General features: G+C 59.3%; 2 protein-coding genes across 4 annotated transcripts in view; one reads left to right on the top strand and one right to left on the bottom strand.

Annotated features, from left to right (window-relative positions):
• The first annotated feature begins 64 nt into the window (after nucleotides 1-64).
• On the top strand, nucleotides 65-5,410 carry CYP21A2 (cytochrome P450 family 21 subfamily A member 2). The gene is made up of 10 exons (XM_082346140.1): nucleotides 65-3,025; nucleotides 3,112-3,201; nucleotides 3,318-3,472; nucleotides 3,558-3,653; nucleotides 3,760-3,861; nucleotides 3,964-4,050; nucleotides 4,217-4,417; nucleotides 4,678-4,856; nucleotides 4,939-5,042; nucleotides 5,138-5,410. The coding sequence occupies exons 1-10, from the start codon at nucleotides 2,818-2,820 to the stop codon at nucleotides 5,401-5,403; spliced, it is 1,488 nt and encodes a 495-aa protein (XP_082202266.1). The 5' UTR covers nucleotides 65-2,817; the 3' UTR covers nucleotides 5,404-5,410.
• Nucleotides 5,411-5,431: 21 nt separating this feature from the next.
• The window catches only part of TNXB (tenascin XB), a 59,770-nt gene continuing 46,922 nt past the window's right edge, over nucleotides 5,432-18,279 (bottom strand). For 2 of the 3 annotated variants that reach the window (XM_082346130.1, XM_082346132.1), the window contains 19 exons: nucleotides 16,765-17,097; nucleotides 14,610-14,933; nucleotides 13,871-14,218; nucleotides 12,958-13,245; nucleotides 12,315-12,593; nucleotides 10,720-11,007; nucleotides 9,383-9,706; nucleotides 8,729-9,064; nucleotides 8,323-8,445; nucleotides 8,063-8,206; nucleotides 7,750-7,869; nucleotides 7,502-7,645; nucleotides 7,271-7,401; nucleotides 7,014-7,146; nucleotides 6,767-6,918; nucleotides 6,580-6,676; nucleotides 6,327-6,488; nucleotides 6,075-6,238; nucleotides 5,432-5,722 (listed from right to left, as the gene is read on the bottom strand). In XM_082346130.1, coding sequence (XP_082202256.1) covers nucleotides 5,621-5,722; nucleotides 6,075-6,238; nucleotides 6,327-6,488; nucleotides 6,580-6,676; nucleotides 6,767-6,918; nucleotides 7,014-7,146; nucleotides 7,271-7,401; nucleotides 7,502-7,645; nucleotides 7,750-7,869; nucleotides 8,063-8,206; nucleotides 8,323-8,445; nucleotides 8,729-9,064; nucleotides 9,383-9,706; nucleotides 10,720-11,007; nucleotides 12,315-12,593; nucleotides 12,958-13,245; nucleotides 13,871-14,218; nucleotides 14,610-14,933; nucleotides 16,765-17,097 — 3,992 coding nt within the window. In that variant the 3' untranslated portion in view covers nucleotides 5,432-5,620. The remainder of the gene's footprint in view (nucleotides 5,723-6,074; nucleotides 6,239-6,326; nucleotides 6,489-6,579; nucleotides 6,677-6,766; nucleotides 6,919-7,013; nucleotides 7,147-7,270; nucleotides 7,402-7,501; nucleotides 7,646-7,749; nucleotides 7,870-8,062; nucleotides 8,207-8,322; nucleotides 8,446-8,728; nucleotides 9,065-9,382; nucleotides 9,707-10,719; nucleotides 11,008-12,314; nucleotides 12,594-12,957; nucleotides 13,246-13,870; nucleotides 14,219-14,609; nucleotides 14,934-16,764; nucleotides 17,098-18,279) is intronic. The other variant, XM_082346131.1, reaches the window with a different exon arrangement.

Genomic DNA, 18,279 nt, shown 5'->3' with positions numbered 1-18,279 from the left:
GTAGCTCCGGGACTGAGACCAGCGTCCCCACTGCCCCTTCCAGGGTCTGGGGGGCCCAGGCCAGGGTTTGTATAATCTTAGGCTCTCAGAGCCTGGGTGACCCTTGCAGTGTCCAGCTCTGCGTGAATCTCCCCCTCCCCCAGATGACCCCCTGGGAGCTCAGTCCCTCATAGTGACCGCCCCAGGCAGATCACCCTGCACTCCGAGGATCCAGTGCCCGCACCAAAGCCTCCCTTTCACTGTGCCTGCCGGCCACTCCCCGCGCCCATGCAGCCGTCACTGTGGCCTCAGGTGGGGCTGGTGCTCAGCCAGCACCTCAGCTCTTCTGCTTCGTGAGCAGCTATCCAGCTACATGTCTCCCACTCTGTCCTCATGCAGCTGGCAGTTCTGGGGTCTTGCTTTTAGCTGAGACCTGGTCTGTTGAAAGCCCGTTTGACACTTGATCCCTTTATCAGCGGTATTAGGTAACTTTCCCAGAATTGTGCAATCCTCACATCTGATGATGTCTTCGTCAAAAGGCCGACTGCTGTACTGGGGTCAACCCTCCCCACCCGCCTGCCTCGCTCTCCCCCTTTGGCAGCACCCCTTCGGTCTGCAGGGCTGACCTAGAAATTCATCTAGAGAAATTTGCTGGGATCAGTTTTGAGGAAAACTGAGACAGGTCAGCAGCCTGCCATTCAATCATTCAACAGAAATTTGTGGAACTCTCACTCTGTGCCATGCCCTGTGCCAGGCCCCCATCCTCTGTGAAAGGTGTGAAGATGGGGAGCTACATGGTCCTGTGGGGCACATAGTTTGGGCATCTGGCCCAGTCTGGGGGAATGTGAGAAGTGGGCAGGGGAGGCTTCCTGGAGGAGGTGACATCTAAGTGGGATTCTGAAGGCTGAGGAGTCAAGCAAAGAGAGTAGGGGTAGATGAGGGTGTTTGAGGTAGAAGAAAGCATATAAAAGACCCAGAGGCTGGCGGCAGGACAGAGCACATTCGGGGGCACTGCATGTCATTCATCATGTCTGGAATTTGGATTTGGAGGTGGTGTGGAAAAGATGGGGCTGGCAAGGTAAATGGTGTCAGTTTACGAAGGGACATTCACAGGCATGCCAGCATTCCAGGTCACTCTCCTTTTGAATGGATCCCCTCCTATTCCATGCAACTTTGAGAAGTTCTGACCTTCCCCAGTATTTCAGAGGCTTCCGAGGGCTATTGTCTACATGCCCTGGTCGTTGCCCATCAGATCTCTCCCAAAAGCTGGTCAGCATGGCGGTGGCATAAACCCACCTATGAGAGCCAGAGAGTCAGCTATAGTTGTCAACTATGAGGAAGGTGCCAGCTGTTGCTGCCCAATCCCAGAAGTCCCATGTTTTCTCCTTCCCAGTCCTGGGCATGGATCCAGGCTGAGCCTGAGCCTCCTCCATCAGGACCCCATCAGAAGTTAACTCTTCAAGCTAGTGGGTAGCACAGCTGGAATCTCGACTCAGGCTCTCTGGCAGCACAGCCTTGCTCTGGTTAAAGCTCTGAGGTTGGTTCACAGAGCCAAGGATGGGGAATTGGGGGATGCGTGGACCTCAGGTCATCTGCCAGCCCTCACCCCATCCCCTAGGTGCCCCAACCTCTCACGGAGCCCTGCCTCCCCTCTTTAGCATGACCTCTCCTAAGCCCCTCAACTGCCTCCTCACCCATAAAAGTGGCCCCTGATAGCCCTACTTGGTCCACTAGGACCCCACCCCTTGTGGCAACGGCTCCCAGAATAGGGCTGGACCCCTGATCCCGGCTGTGGCTATCAAGTTCCTTCCTGCGGACTTTGGAATCTATGGGGGGCATGTTCAATCATGCCGGGAAACCCCACTTGTCCTGGGGCTAAACCTGTAATCTGTGGACCCTAACCCGGAAGGCAGTCCTGTTCTGCCTGCACCTGGGAGCACAGTCAGCTTGACTTCAGAGTGGGAGGAGACAGCAGACTAAGAGGACGGAGGAACGAAGAGTGAGGAAGCAGTCCCGTCTCTAGGGCTTCTTTGTTCCCTATCCCTGGCCTTCCAAGGCCAGCGAGGTCCCTTCTACTTTCCTGCTCTTGGGTTCCGTGAGATACCCCTGTATTTGTATAACAATTCTTAATTTTGGCTCAAGCCAGCTCAAGTGGGTCTCTTTTCCTTGCAACCAAAGAGCATCAGGTACATGGTAAGAGCTCCAAATTAAGGGACCATTTACTCCTTCATCTTCAACTTTTGAGAGTGAAATGAGGCGCTGTTAGTGATTACACTGGGACTACAGGTATAAACTGGGATAACGCAGGCAAACCAGGACATCTGGTTCCCCTACCTGTAAGTGAAAAGAAAAACACACAGACCACTTTCATCTCCTTTTGTTCTTCAGGCAATCTGGGAGGGCGTATTAAGCAGGGGTTGTCACTTTTCTCTCCGAGACAAACTCCGTGGCAGTAAGCTGGTCTGAGGTGGCAGGGTTGGGGGGTGCGGTGGGGATCGGGAGAGGGCTCAGGCCCAAGAGTGGACATGTTTTCTTTCTTGCGTGGTTGATGTGGAGGCAGAAAGCTGGTTCTGGCTGTTGAAGAAGGTCAGGGCTGTGTTTCCCTTCCTTTCTTCTTGACAGATGAATGGGAAAAGGCCTGCTCTTTGATATGTGGATTTTCGAAGGCCAAGAGGGCTGGTGCCATTCCAGGAATATACTATTTTGTGGGCGGGACAGTGGGCAAGGACCTGAGGGAAGGGGTCAAGGGAGGCCTCAGAACAGCCCAAGTAGCCAGATGGCTGGAGGTCTCAAGAGCTCTAAGCGGCCAGGCCTGGGCCCCTGCCTGCGTCTCCAGCCATGGTACCCGCGGGGCTGCTACTGCTGCTGCTGCTGCCCCTGCTAGTCGGCACGCGCCTGCTGTGGGGCCAGTGGAAGCTCAGGAGCCTCCACCTCCCACCTCTTGTCCCCGGCTTCCTGCACCTGCTGCAGCCCAACCTCCCCATGTATCTGCTTAGCCTGGCTCAGAAACTCGGGCCCATCTACAGGCTCCGCCTCGGCCTGCAAGGTGAGAGTCCGCTCCCTCCCTCGCCCCACAGCGGTGTGGAGGTGGGGTCCTCTCCCTGCTGACACCCTGCTTTTCCTCTCCCCCAGATGTGGTGGTGCTGAACTCCAAGAGGACCATTGAGGAGGCCCTGATCAGGAAGTGGGTGGACTTTGCCGGCAGACCCCAGATACCGTCCTGTAAGGGATGGGGGGCATTGCTTGATGCAAGAAGCAGGGGCTATGGGAGGCAGGGAAGGTCAGGCCCGTGGCTTCCTTGGTCAGTTCGACCCCCTGCCCCCAACCCCTACTCACAGACCGGCTGGTGTCTCAGCACTGCCAGGACATCTCAGTAGGGGACTACTCCCTGCTCTGGAAGGCCCACAAGAAACTCACGCGCTCGGCCCTGCTGCTGGGCGTCCGCGGCTCCATGGAGCCCCGGGTGGAGCAGCTGACCCAGGAGTTCTGTGAGGTGAGGCTCGACTCCCACAGTTGGCCCAGGTCAGCTTCACCCCTCCTGGCAGCCTCCCTATTTAGTTCATGCTCCTTCTCCTCAGCGCATGAAAGCCCAGGCTGGTGCCCCCGTGACCATCCAGAAGGAATTCTCTCTCCTCACCTGCAGCATCATCTGTTACCTCACCTTTGGAGACAAGGTCAAGGCTCTCTTGCCCTCACATAGGCTTGGCCCACCCCCCCCCCCAGCCCCTCCCTGACCCTCTCCTGGTCCTGAACCGAAAGGATTCCCTCCTTTTCCGGCAGGAGGACACCTTAGTACATGCCTTTCACGACTGTGTCCAGGACTTGATGAAAACCTGGGACCACTGGTCCATCCAAATTTTGGACATGGTTCCCTTTCTCAGGGTGAGGAGGTGGAGCCCCGACACACCTGGTCCTGGGAGACAGGGTGGAGGCGGGGACGAGGCTCCCTTCCCAGCAGCTACACTCTCTTGCTGTCTGCCCCAGTTCTTCCCCAACCCCGGGCTCTGGAGGCTGAAGCAGGCCATGGAGAACAGGGACCACATTGTAGAGAAGCAGCTGAGGCAGCACAAGGTGGGAACCGTGCGTGCACCGGGCTCCTCCTCAGCTCACAGCAGTCGTGCTGCTGCCCCCGAGCTAGGCAGCTTCTTTGGCATCCCACCAGTCCTGGACCTGTCGCCACCCGCTGAACCCCGGCCCCAAGCCAGGCGCTCAGGCTGGCTCCTCCTCCCCTCTCCAGGAGAGCATGGTGGCCGGCCAGTGGAGGGACATGACAGACTACATGCTCCAGGGGATGGGGAAGCAAAGAGTGGAAGAGGGCCCCGGACAGCTCCTTGAAGGGCACGTGCATATGTCTGTGGTGGACCTTTTCATCGGTGGCACTGAGACCACGGCAAACACCCTCTCCTGGGCTGTGGCGTTCCTGCTTCACCACCCTGAGGTATGCCCTGGAGGCAGGCGAAAGGCTCCTTCCTGGCAGCCTGGCCAGGGCAGCGGGAACCCAGCTCGCTGAACCCGACGCAGGCTGTGTTGGGAGGGGGTTGGGGGGGAGTGAGTCTGGGGTGGGCTGGGAGGGGGTTCTCCTACTTGGCACAAAGTCTCCGGTGAGTTGCTCCAGAGAATGGTGGGAGGCTGGGCAGCTGTGGGTCGGCTAGCGGCAGGGCTTGGACCCCGGACCTCGGGCTTGCCCCCCTTTCCCAGATTCAGCGGCGACTGCAGGAGGAGTTGGATCGCGAGCTGGGCCCCGGAGCCTCGGGCTCCCGAGTCCCATACAAGGACCGCGCTCGGCTGCCCTTGCTCAACGCCACCATCGCTGAGGTGCTGCGCCTGCGGCCCATCGTGCCCCTGGCCTTGCCGCACCGCGCCACGCGGGCGAGCAGGTGACTCCCGAGGGGGGGAGGGCCGAGTGGCAAAGGCCCCAGCGGGGTCCTGGCGGGCCTCTAACTCAACCCTACCCCTCAGCATCTTCGGCTACGACATCCCCGAGGGCATGGTTGTCATCCCCAACCTCCAAGGTGCCCACCTGGACGAGACTGTGTGGGAGCGGCCGCACGAGTTCCGGCCCGGTGCGTGGCGGGGCGGGTGCCCGCGGCGCGGGGGCGGCGGAGGCCGAGGGCCGGCGGCCGCTGAACCCCGGGTCCGTCCTTCCGCCCGCCCGCAGACCGCTTCCTGGACCCGGGCGCGAACCCCAGCGCGCTGGCCTTTGGCTGCGGGGCGCGCGTGTGCCTGGGCGAGCCGCTGGCGCGCCTCGAGCTCTTCGCGGTGCTGCGGCAACTGCTGCAGGCCTTCACGCTGCTGACCCCCGCGGGCGCCCTGCCCTCGCTGCAGCCCCACCCCTACTGCGGCGTCAACCTCAAGATTCAGCCTTTCCAGGTGCGGCTGCAGCCCCGGGGGAGCGGAGGCCGGGGCGTGGGCGAGCGCCAGTGACCAGTGACGGGGCCGGGACTCACTGGCCTCGGTTTCTCCCTTTATTGCTCCCGTACAAACCCCTTCCCTCCCCCCTGTAAACATGGTGCTGTGAGATCGCGGGTGGAGAAGGCTTCCTCCGGTGGCTGGATGGTGAAGGTGGCCCCTGGCTCTTCTCTGAGCGCAACCCCTCAGTGCTCGGCAGTCATAGTAGGGCGCTGGAGGGGTGAGCAGCGGCTCAGCCTCCCCTGCCCGGGGGCCGGTAGCTTCTTGGTCTCAGCTTCATTTCCGTGAAGGGCACGGAGAAGTCAAAGCCCTTCCAGTAGTACCAGCTCACTCCCTGGGAAGGGGGTGTTGAGAGAGAGTCAAAGCCTGACATCCCATCTGCTCCCACCTCTGTTCCCCTCTGGCGAGATGGCTCCCAGAAATCAATCAAGTATCCTCCCTCCCTTTATCCTTCTTAAACCCTCAGCTACAAAGGACTGAGGCTGAATCCTGAGCTGTCCCTTTACATCCAATAAATCATCTTCTCCTCGAGAAAACTTGTAGAGATTGGCATTACTGTTCCATTTCACAGACGAGGGCCCTGGGGCGCTGGGCGGCTCAGTAACTTGTCACACTGTGCGTCACAAACACCCAGGCAGGCTGAGCCCCGCCAGCCCCAGCTCCGTGCTGCCTCCTGGACCTCTCACCTGGTGGTCCACTGTGCTCCCGTAGAGCCCGTTGAGGTTGGCATAGTGGCAGTTCCTATACCACCAGGCCCCTCGGTAAGAGACGGCACAGGAGATGAGCAAGTTGTTGGGGTCTCGGTCACGGGCAGAGAAGACACTGCCGCTGTGGTAGCTCATGGAGTCCCCTGGGCAGGGCGTGGAAGGAGCAGTGAGGGCCTCTCCTCCCCATTCCCACCCCGTCCCTGCCCTTCCCCCACCAGGCCCACCCCTCACCTGCGGTGCCATGGTAGCCTTCCAGGTGGAGGCGGTAGAACTCATCAGCTGAGTCTACTTGGAAGGAGTCGTACTGGGCAAACACGGCCTCGTCCCCATCCCGCAGGTCCACACGCAAGGAGTAGTCGCCGGCTTTGGTCAGGCCGTGCAGGGCCTCGTTGCCTGGGGGTGGGGAATGTGTGCTCATCAGGGTCCTTGTGTCCACAGGGCCCCCATCCCTCCCCTGGTCCCGCAATCCCTGGGAGGCACTAACCCAGCCAGAACTCCTCGGAGATGTTCCCAAAACCGTGGGCATAGTCCTCCCAGTCCCTCCAGAAGTCAGTTTTTCCATCCATGCGGCGCTGGAACACCTGGAAGCAGGTGGGGGCACCATCAGCCTACGGCCCCGGGCACAGCAACCCTGCCCTGTGCAGACCCCTGGGCTTCTGACTGCCACCCACCAGCCAGCCACCCCCATCGGTCTCCATGTCACAAAAGACGTTCAGGGGCCGCTCGCGGTTGCCGTTGAGGAAGACGGTGGTGGTCCTTGAGGTGCTGACCCCGTTCTGCACCTCCTCCCCACAGTCCCGGGGGAAGGGGATCCGAAGTCCACCTGGGGAGAGGAGAGTGAGGGGCCGGTCCTTTTTCCAGATTATAGACGCCCACTACACACTCAGCCCCCAACCTCAGGTCCCAGCGCCTGAGTACCAGTGGTGAAGGAAGTGGACACGGGTGGAGTGAAGCTGTGGTCCCACATGGCCCGGAGCCACGCGCTATAGGGGGTGGAGGGAAAGAGGCCGTGAAGCTGGTGAGAGGTGACCCCTCCTGGGAGCAGGATCTCCTGTGGAACAGACAAGGGGCAGGTCAGGGGAGAGAGAGGTGGGCCCCAGCTGGGAGGCAGAGGCAGCACTTCCCGGACTGGAGCCCAGGGAGGGAGCTGGCCGGAGTGGCAGGGGTGAGGGCACCTGGGTCTGTCCATCGGGAGTGTTGAAGCTGAGCAGGTAGCCAGTTGGGGGGACTTGGGGCGCAGTCCAAGTGAGCAGGGCTGTGCGGGGGGTCACCTCCTTGGCCTCCAAGTCCTGGGGGGCCTCCAACCCTGGGAGGGGGAGGAAGAGAAGATGGAGATGAGGCCCATCCTGGCTCTCTCGCTCCTTCCCCCCCCCCCCCCGCCCCCCAATGCACCTCACAGACCGTACCTGTGGTGAAGGTGATGCTGGCTGGGGAGGTGAGGTTGCGGCCCCGAAGGCCATGCAGGGTCGCCGTGTAGTTGGTGTGGAGCACAAGGCCTTGCAGGGGGTACTCCACGGCGCTGCCAGGGGCTGAGTCCTGTAGCGAGGGGGCTGGGAGAGGGCGTGGGGCATCAGCGGCTGCCCTGCCGGAGCCCAGCCTGCCCTCTGCTCTCCCACCCTGACCAGTCCCCTCCAGAGCCCTCAGCCCTGCTCACCTCCTGGGGCTGTGACCTTGATGTCATAGGTATCCACCGGGGCCTGGGGGGGCTGCCAAAGCAGCAGGGCGGATCCTTCCGTCAAGTTCAGTGCACGCAGCTGGGTGGGGCCGTCAGGAACTGGGAGAAGGGAGGGGGCCCAGAGCTGTTCCCTGCTGCTCTCCCCACTCCTCGCCTTCCCAAACTCTGCTGGACCTCTCGTCTGCCATTGGCGCCTCCAACACCCCCTTTCCCTTTCCCCATTCACTCTCAACTCCCACCCGCGCCCGCATTTTCTCCCCCTACTTCCTGCCCGGGTCCCAGACTGTCTCACCTGTGGTAAGGAAGCCTGTGAGAGGCTCACTCTCCTCAAAGCCACGGACGGAGACCACAGTCACGTCGTAGTGAGCGCCTGGGACGAGCCCCTCGAGTTTCTGGGTCCGGGTTCGGCCATCCACCTGAATGCTCTGTGGCTCCCCTGAAAACACACCGGGCTGGGGAGGCGGCCAGGGAAGCGAGGAGGAGCTGCTGGGTGGGCAGAGCGCAGGGCGCCGGAGGCATGGAGCAAGTGACACACGGGCAAGAGGGTATCACCTCCATCTGCCAGTTGGTAGGAAACTTTGAAGCTGTCCACCCTGGACGGCGGGGGCATCCAGCTGACCTTGGCTGACGTCTCCCCGATCTCGCTGAACTGGAGGTCACGGGGGCGCTCCAGAGCTGACGGGACAGATGAGCCAAGGAATCATGGTGAGGGCAGAGGGCAGGGAGGCTCCTGCCCCGGGCTTCCCACCCTCTTTCTTCTCCCTGGGCCCTGCGGCCTCCGGACGTGCTCACCACCCCGCCTTTCCTCTAGGCCTAGAAATGGAAGCCGCTCCGCAGACTCCAAGCTCGCCACCACTCACCAACTTCCCCTCTGGCTGAGGCACTAGGTGCCACCCTAGGGAGTACAGAGACCCCCACTTTGGGGCAGCACGTGTATGTGCCCAGCATGGGGCCTTACCGGGGCTGAGGGTCCGGGCTGTGCCCTGGACGCCGTCGGCCTTGTGAGGCCCGCGCAGCCCATACAACGTAAGGGTGTACAGGGTCCCTGGACTCAGGTCCCAGAGCACGGCCGAGCGCCGTGTCCCTGGCACCGTCAGCTCCCGCTGCAGCGGGGAACGCGGATGCAGCTCCAGAGCGCTCGGTGACGGGACCCCAAAGCGGAGCAGGAAGGAGTCAAAGGCCTTGGGTGGGGCCTCCCAGTTGAGCCGCAGCGAGTTGGTGGTCACGTCAGTCACCGACAGGTGGGATAGGCGGGGCCCTGGCTCTCCGGGTGTCTGACCAGCAGGAGCTGGCCCTGCAGAGTAGGTGGGAAAGAAGGGTTTGGAGACAGAAGCACACCAGCTAGGTGACCTGGGGCTGGATCCCTTCCACCACCCCACCCTGGCCCTCATTTCCTCATCTGCAAAATGGAGCTAATGAGGGGCTGGCACCCACGGGTCGGACATAATGACAACATGTATGTGTAGAGCCGAAGGCTGTGCACGCGCCCCTTCCTCCCTCCATGGCGCCCTCGCGGTGTTCTTTCCCTATGGTCACCGCTTCTGGGTACCCCCTTTCGCCTCTTCAGTCCCAGACTAGAGGCAGGCAAGGCCAGGCCCTACCCTGACGGTACCTGTGGTGCCCTCGGCTGAGACGGGCCCCAGGCGCTTCCCTTCACGCAAGCCGTAGAGGAAGAACTTGTAGGAGGTGCTGGGCTCCAGGGCTGACACAAGGACCTTGTTCTGGTCGCCACCCACGAGCAAGGCCTGGGGCTCCCCACCTGTGCTCTGATACTGGACCACGAAGGAGTCAAAGGGGCCCTGGGCCACGCTCCATGAGAGGCGCAGGGAATCCGGGGACACGTCCTTCACTGCCAGTGCCCCTAGGCGGGGCCCTTCAGGGGGCTCGGGGGCCTCCGTGGCCAGGTGCCAGGATGCTGGCATGTCCTCTTCTGGGGCTGCGTGGGAGAAGCCCAGAGAGCAGCTGAGCGGGGTTGAGGGGGGTGGGGTGGCGGGGCCCTCCCACTCCATCTCACCCTCCAGAGAGGGGATCGGGGCTGGCCGAGGTGGGATACCTCACGGTCCCGGCCACGGCAGCGTGGAGAGAAGACAGGGACTGAGGCTCTCCTAGCACCTTCCTTCTCTTGAATCTGCCGCATCCTTGCTTGGGCACTGACTCCTGCCACCCCTCGGCCTCTCTGAGTGCCAGCCCAGTGGCCCCAGGACCTCTCTGTGGGGCTCCTTTGCTGTCTGAATCCGGTGCTTGCTCTCTCCTTCTTCACCCCGATGTCTCAGCGCGCCCCACTCTAGATGTCTGCACGGGCCCTGTTCCCTCCCCAACCTTCCAGGGCGCCTGCTGCCATGGCTTGAGGCAGGACTAACTCAGTCCCTCCCTGAGCTCAGGGCACGTGGTCCTCCCTGCTGAGAAGAGCTGAGGATGGAACTGGCTGGTGAACTCGAAGGGCGCATCCTGCCAGCCAGGTCGGCCCCGCCACCGCCAGGCTGATTTGAGGCGGGTGTTAGGAAATCTGGAAGGGGAACTCCATCAGTGCAGCCACTCCTGTTGGTTTCTATGCCCCTGGCCTGCTTTGTTTTCCAGTAATTTTCCATTCGAGAAAATGCTCCTGACTCATCCACGGGAGGGGGTTTGCCCTCATCTGGGCAAGGCCAGCGTGCCAGGAGGTAAGAGCCGCCCCAGTAGAGTAACGGGGAGCAGCTGGCAGCATTGGAGCTGGGCGGGGGTCGCAGATCAGGGACCGCTGCCAGGGCTTTGCCTCGCCACCTGTCCTGGCTCCTGCTTCTGACCGACCCCGCGATCACGCTGGTTCCGAGGCTCTTCCTCCCCTGAGCCCTGTGCAGGGCCCCCTTGCCGCTCTACCTCGTCCACTCCTGCCAGACCTTCAGCACAGAGCTGCGAGGACACCCACTCAGGCCGGCTGGCTAGGACCGAGCAGGACAGCCTCCCGCTCACCTGTCGTTCCCAGGACAGAGACGGGGCCCAGGTGCTGTCCTCTGAGGAGCCCGTAGAGCAGAAACTTGTATTTCCTGCCAGGCTCCAGGCCCTCTATGGTGACCTCCCTCTGGTCTGCGGCCACAGGCACCACCGAGGGCTGCCCATCTGTGTCCCTGTACTGGACCACAAAGGAGTCAAAGGGGCCCTGGGCCACTGTCCACAAGAGGCGCAGGGAATCCGAGGTCTCATCTGTCACTGTCAGCTCCCCCAGGCGGGGTGGGCGCTGCCACTCCTTCTTCAGGGGAGCTGTAGGGAGAGCGGGGGCGGAGGGAGAAAACCTTAGTTAAGAGCTGCCTTTACCTCAGGCCTGGCAACTTCTGGAAGGAGGGAGGGTCAGCCACCTGGGGAGACAGGCAGGCTGCTCCAGCCCTGCCTTGTACGAAGGAGCCCAGTTTCCTCCTCTGGAGGTCGCTGCCCAAACTCCTTCCTGCCCCCACTCCCCCACTCTGAGATCAGGGTGCAGTAAATGCATAAAAGAGCACCTCATGAGACAGTTGTGGCTGGGATTGCAGGAAGGGCCTCAGTTTCCCTCTGACCCCCAGCCCCCCAGAGCAGGAGTGTGGCCAGAGCTGAGAAAGGGTCCCAGAGGGTGTCTGGGTCGTCAGGGAGATGCCCCCAGATAGTCAGAGCTGGGCGGGACAGCCAGCCAAGCTCACGGGCTCCCATCGGCCAGCCATAAACTCGCCCTCGCTCACCGTCAGCCTGGGCCCTCCTTTCCACCTGCTTCCCCAGCCCTGCGCTAACACCACGAGACCAGGGCGGCTGGGTCAGGCAGGGGGAGAAGCCAGGGGCAGAGCTGAGCGGACAAAGGGCAGAGCAGAGCACAAAAGAGACTTGTCTAGGTGGGTGTGGGTACTGACTGATGGGGGTTGGAGAAGCCTGTATCCAGTCTCCACAATGAAGGTCTAGGGAAGAGAATTACAGAGTCTGAGAGCCCCCAGGTCCCAACTGGCCGTGCGCCCCATCCTTGTCTGGCCAGGGTGACTCATGGTCCTGGAGGTGGAGTAAGGGTCAGTGACCCACCTCCACCCCTTCCTCGGGGGCTGAGTCATGGGCACAAGACACCAGATTTTTCCATAGTCTTTTTGCAGCCAAACCCTCCCATATTTTCCACTTCTTGCCATAGAGCTGGAATGAAGGGAGGAGGATGTGAACATTTATTGAACCCCAGTAGATTTTAGTCATAACCGTCATGCAGGTGTGGAAACTGAGGTTCAAGGAAAAGAAGTGGCCTGTTGAAGGCCACACAGCTGGCAATCAGAATTTGAACACAGGTCTGCTTGGCTCCAAAGTCTGAGTTCTTTTTATTACACTGCCAATCAGTGAATGAAGGAAATAAATGCTTGGAACAGTGCCTGGCATTCAGTAGGGACTCAATAAATATTTGCTTTTGGTGTTAGGATTGTCATGCCAAGGCTGAAGAGAGGAGAATAAACTTTGCGGGAAGGCCCCGGGGCCAACTCTGGGGGCTCAGATGAAAGGAAGCTCTGGAAAAGGCGGGGGGTGGGGGGGGGGTGGGGGCGGAGTGGGATGGAGGCAGGGCCAGGGCTCACCCGTGCTGCCTTCAGCAGAGATGGGGCCCAGTCGTTTCCTGCCTGCCAGCCCATAGAGCAGAAACTTGTATTTGCTATTGGGCTCCAGGCCGGGGATGGTGATCTCACGCTGGTCCGAGGCCACAGGCACCACGTGGGGCTGCCCGTCCCTGTCCTTGTACTGAACCACGAAGGAGTCAAATTCGCCCTCGGGGACCGTCCAGGAGAGGCCCACGGAGTCTGGGGTCACGTCTGTCACTGTCAGCTCCCCGAGGCGGAGAGAAGGTTTAGTGTCTGGGACTGGAAAAGAGAGAGGTGCATGGAACGTGACAGAAATGAAGCCGACAGAGCCTCCTCGGGGTGCTAGGGTTCTGGGCGCTGGTTCCGGGTGCTGGGAGGGGGTGACCAGGTCACATGTCAGGAAGAGGGAAGGCAGAGGGGTAGGGATAAAAGAGGAGCCAGGCAAGAAAGCAAGTGTCCCTCGGGATGTAGGAGGAGTAGGATGGGAATGAGGGGGTAACGGGGGTACTCAGGACCTGGATTTCACTGGACCCAGTAAATAAATGGGTCTGGAGTGTGGAGCACAGAAACGTGAAATTCCACAAGGGAGTGGAGGATGGTCAGGGGACTCCAGGGTTAAAGGCGGCCTCCAGCCCTCACTCACGGGTCTTTGCGTCTGCAGAGACTGGACCGTGTTGTTTCTCATCCTGGAGTCCGAAGAGTAGGAACTTGTACTTGTGGCCCGGGGCCAGACCCGAAACCGAGACCTCTCGGAGGTGTCCACCCACGGACACTGCCTGGGGCTGCCCCTGCACATCCCTGTATTGGACCAGGAAGGAGTCGAAGGGGCCCTGGTCCACTGTCCAGGAGAGGCGCACTGTGTCTGAGGTCACGGCTGCCACAGCCAGCTCCCCCAGGCGGGGTGCCACGGGGGGCTCTGTATTCAGGGAGGCTGGAACAGAGCAGAGGAGGCTGAGGTCAATGGCAGGACCCTGGGCCAGAGAGGGAGGGCTGTCCCCTGGCTATGAAATGAACATTTGTAGCAAACTCTTCTAACTGCTTAACATGTCCCAGGCATTGCTGTAAGCAGTTCACAAACAGTACACTTAATCCTCACACAACAGATGAAGTAGATGCTTTTATCCTTATCACCCTCATTTGACGGGCATCTGTGGCACAGAGAGGTTAAGAAACATTTGAAAAACACACAGTGCCTTCAGAGCAGGATTCAAACCTAGAGAACCTGATTCTGCAGCCACGCTCCGAGCCACTAAAATGCTTGGTTAGGGAGACTGAGGAAGCCACACATGAACAATTGAGCAAGTTTGAGCTGCCAGATCATGAAGACAGGAAGAAAGCTGAAACGTATGAGGCACAGGCTACTTGCCCAGCTGACCCTGAACACACTGTCCATCAGCCCTCACTCAATTCAAGGATGAGGCGGGATCGTCAGCAACACGTGAGAAAAGAAAGGGACCCAGAGGCCCATTTGTGAGGAGTGCTAAGATCCAAAGGGGGAAACAAGAGAGCAACAGAGGGAAACCTGGGAGTCAGGGCCTGCCCCCCCCCTCACTCACCAGTCACGCCCACGGTGGACACGGGGCCCACACGTCGCCCCCCGTGCAGGCCGTACAGGTGCATCTTGTACTTGCGCCCGGGCTCCAGGCCCCCAGCGGTCACCTCACTCTCCTCGCCCCCGACACGCACCACCTGGGGCCCGTCCCTGCCCTTGTACTGGACGGTGAAGGAGTCGAAGCGGCCCTGGGGGACGGTCCAGGAGAGGCTCAGCGAGTCCGGCGAGGATCCTGTCACCGTCAGCTCCCCCAGGAGGGGCTCCTCGGGGGCCTCCGAGGCCTCTGTGCTGGGCTCTGTGGGGCTGGGGGTCTCCTCCATCTCTGTGGGGCTGGGGGTGTCTTCCTCTGCAGCTGAGAAGGAGAGACACAGACAGGGTGAGGCAGGGACCCCAGGTGATGTCCTTGGGTCTCCTCCCAAGCCTTGGCCCCGGCTCCGGGCCCTAAAGTCAGTTCAGAGAAGCCCGTCCTTGGGTCTGGGTGGTCCTGCTCAGCTGACATCTCATAAACATGCCTGGAGCCTCCGGGGTCAGCTGTGGGGGACCAGGGCAGCCACCAGCATGGCTCACGGAGGCCCTTCTCTGCCCAGGGGGACACACTGGTCCTCAGGGAGTCTGGAGGAGGCACAAAAGGCACCATGGCTCAGCCTCGAGTAGAGGGGCCTCCTGCACCCCACTCACCCATCACCTGAGAGGGGGTGATCCTCCCACTAGGTCCCACCCTGGGGCTTCCACCGTCCACTCACTTGTCACCCCGATGACAGAGACGGGGCCCACGCGCTGGCCGCTGTGGAAGCCGTACAGGTTCATCTTGTACTTGTGGTCTGGCTCCAGGCCCGAGATGGTGACCCCGTCCTCGTACCCCGGCACCCTCACTGCCTTGGGCTGCCCGTCCCCGTTCTTGTACTGGATCAGGAAGTGGTCAAACGGGCCCTCGGGGATGGTCCAGGAGAGGCTCAGGGATTCGGGGGTGGCGTCTGTCACTGCCAGCTGCCCCAGGCGAGGCTTGACAGCAGTCTCGGGGGCCGCAGTGGACGGGGCTTGGGTGGTCATGGCTTTGTAGTCTGGATCTGGACAGAGACATACAGGACAGGTGAGGTCTCCTCAGTCCTCAGTTCAGCATATGAAGTGGTGTATTACAAAAATAAAATAATAAGGAACAGGATGTGTCCACAGTAGCTCTAACTCTTATTCTTTCTGGTCCCTGTAATGTCGGCCTTCCTGTCACCGTACCCTCATCCGCCCTGCCCTCACCCCCTACCTACCAGCACCCCTCCTAGGACACAGGCTCACATGGCCGCTGTGCTCTGGGCCTCCCTCCACTGGGGTCTCGTTGGCATCTTACTCCCTTTGGCTAATGTCTTGCCTCCCAAACAGCTCAGAACCCCTGCCCCACTTCTCCAATCAGAAACCTGGAGTCTTCCTGGATCTGTTCCTGTCCCCAGCTGCCATCAGACTCAGAGCGTCCAATTCTCTCTCCCAAGTTCCTCCTGTGTCTCCTCACTCTCCACACCTGCAGCCCCACCGTCCCTGTCTGGGCCGCCCTTACCTGTCACCTGGGTTATCACCTCCCCATGGGTCTGCCTCCCTCCTCCAACTGTTCTTCACAGGAAGCCAGAATGAGCCTTTAGATGCACATCTGATGGTGTCAGTCTCAGCTTAAAACTGTGCAGCAACCCTCTTTATCCCCTGGAGAAATCCCTGGCTTCCTGAGCTCTCCACCGCATCTCTTCCTACCTCTCCACCCCCATCTCAGGACTATCTCCCCCACTCAGAGGATTTCATACAAAATCCTCTCATGTGCCGTGATGTTCCTAGTTTCCAGGCTTTGTACCAGCTGTGATGTTGATCTGATGCACCCTTCATCTTATCTCTAGGTGTCACCAGGCAACGCCTGTGCGACCTCAGGTCTCAGCTGTCCCGTGGGGACCCGTGGGCGGGCAGGTGGGCGTAGGCATCGCTGCCCAGTCTTGGCCTGGCCGCGGGGCTTCCTGTCATACACGCATCCCCCTTTGCTCCATTTGATGGTTCACAGCCTGTCTGTGAGCCCCAAAGGATAAGAACTGGTTTCTCTGCCGTATCCAAGGTTTCTCTCAGTGAACTTCCTCAGTACTTGGCTCAGGCCACCCACATCTTTGCTGAACCATAGGCGTCATAAGTCTGTTAATACCCAAACGATGAGGCCAGGGGGCGCTTCAGTCAAGACACTGCATTCTGAGCATGCTCTGTCTTCCTCCACAGCCTCCAGTCAACTACATAGAGGCTGAGCCTCTGAGAGGACTCAGGGATGCAAGTCTGATTCTGTTCAATAGATTCTAAGAAAGTGTTCAATTCCTTTGTTGTGAGGAGCTTTAGCAAAGTGTGGTCCTTGGACCAGCACCATCAGCATCATGGAGGATTTTATTTGCTTTTTTTTGGCTGCATCGGGTCTTAGCTCTGGCACGTGGGATCTCGTTGCGGCATGTGGCATCTTTCATTGTGGCACACGGGTTTCTCTCTCTAGTTGTGGGGCGCGGTCTCAGTAGTTGTGGCACGCGGGCTCTCTAGTTGTGGCTCGTGTGCTCGGTAGTTGCAGCACGCGGGCTTACTTGCCCTGCGGCATGTGGGATCTTAGTTCCCTGACCAGGGATTGAACCTGCGTCCCCTGCATTGGAAGGCACATTCTTAACCACTGGACCACCAAGGAAGTCCCTCACGGAAGATTTTAGAAATGCAGAATCTCTGGCCCCAGCCCAAATCTGAATCTGAATCTGCCCTTTAACAAGATCCCCAGGCCATCTGATGTCCTAAAGAAGACGTGCTGTCTAGAATATTTATGTTTTCACAAAGATGGTAATAAAGGGAAACTCTTCCAGGACCTGTCTTCCCCACCCTGCATCCCACTCCCCCAAATTCACTTACCAGTCACGCCCACGGTGGACATGGGGCCCACACGCTGCCCCCCGTGCAGGCCGTACAGGTGCATCTTGTACTTGCGCCCGGGATCCAGGCCCCCAATGGTCACCTCACTCTCTTCGCCCCCGACACGCACCACCTGGGGCCGCCCATCCTTATCCTTGTACTGGACGGTGAAGGAGTCGAAGCGGCCCTTGGGGACAGTCCAGGAGAGGCTCAGCGAGTCTGGGGAGGATCCTGTCACCGTCAGTTCCCCCAGGAGAGGCTCTCTGGGGGGCTCTGGGGCCTCTGTGCTGGGTTCTGTGGGGCTGGGGGTCTCCTCCACAACCTCCTGGAGGGCTGAGAAGAGAGATTGGGGGTAGAGGCTTAGATGGTGACTTGCTTTGCTGGTGATGTCAACAGGGACAACCAGGTGCATCCAGCAAAATACTCCTCAAGCTGCAGGATTGGAGGCTTGCTCAGCCTCTGGGTGCGCCATTTGGTGACTCCATGCTAGAGAGACTGAGACGGGCTTGACCCCATCACATACTGGCTGGCAGGCACCATGAACCTTCAGAAGGCAATTCGGACATACATGTCAGGAGCCAAAATACTGCTCATTTCCTTCGACCCAATAATCTCATTTCTGGGCAGCTATCCTAAGAAAATTATTAAAAAGCAGGAAAAGTTGTATCACAGGAGTTCATTTTGGGATTATTCATGACAGCAGAATGTGTCAGGGCTCCAAAGGAACCACAGAAGAAGATTAATTTTGTTATGGCACTTTCACCATGAAGCATCAAATAACCATTAAAATGATGATTAATGCAGGTTGTGTAGCCACAGGATAAATGCTCTCAGTGTAACTTGCGTACAAAAAAAGTAAGAGCCAAGAATTATATGAATACTCTGCAATCTTAAAACATGCGCTGCATGGAAAATGCAGAAAGAGAGGATGTGTTACGTCCATTGTTATGAATGGTGGTTCTTGGGTCAGAAGGTGGTCCAGTAAGAGATTTTTTTCCCTACCTTCCAAACTTTCCATCATGTTGCTATATTCTTTTCACAGAAAAATACAGACTTAAAAAGAAATCCTGGGGCTTCCCTGGTGGCACAGTGGTTGAGAGTCTGCCTGCCAATGCAGGGGACACGGGTTCGAGCCCTGGTCTGGGAAGATCCCACATGCCGCGGAGCAACTAGGCCCGTGAGCCACAACTACTGAGCCTGCGCGTCTGGAGCCTGTGTTCTGCAACAAGAGAGGCTGCGATAGTGAGAGGCCCGCGCACCACGATGAAGAGTGGCCCCCACTTGCTGCAACCAGAGAAAGCCCTCGCATAGAAACGAAGACCCAACACAGCCAAAAATAAATAAATAAATAGATAAATTAAAAAAAAAAAAAAAAGAAATCCTGAGTTATAAAAATTAGTAAGCTGGTGGAAGATGTGGAGTGGGGACATGGGTCCCTCTGTACTTTGCATGTGCTTGTGATTTGCACGATAGAGGGTTCCTCTGTCTGGAGTATCTTCAGGAGAGGAGAATGAA

This window comes from Balaenoptera borealis (genome assembly GCF_965194805.1).
Source record: "Balaenoptera borealis genome assembly, chromosome: 12".
NCBI classification, from domain to species: domain Eukaryota; kingdom Metazoa; phylum Chordata; class Mammalia; order Artiodactyla; family Balaenopteridae; genus Balaenoptera; species Balaenoptera borealis.
Note: the sequence above shows the minus strand (reverse complement) of the source record. Positions and strands in the feature narration are given on the sequence as shown.

Bases quoted from the DNA above. Each gene is read 5' to 3' on its own strand.
- CYP21A2 (XM_082346140.1), top strand. From the start codon at position 2,818: ATGGTACCCGCGGGGCTGCTACTGCTGCTGCTGCTGCCCCTGCTAGTC. The intron at 3,862-3,963 runs GTGAGGAGGTGG...TGTCTGCCCCAG, and splicing joins ACATGGTTCCCTTTCTCAGG to TTCTTCCCCAACCCCGGGCT. The intron at 4,051-4,216 runs GTGGGAACCGTG...TCCCCTCTCCAG, and splicing joins AGCAGCTGAGGCAGCACAAG to GAGAGCATGGTGGCCGGCCA.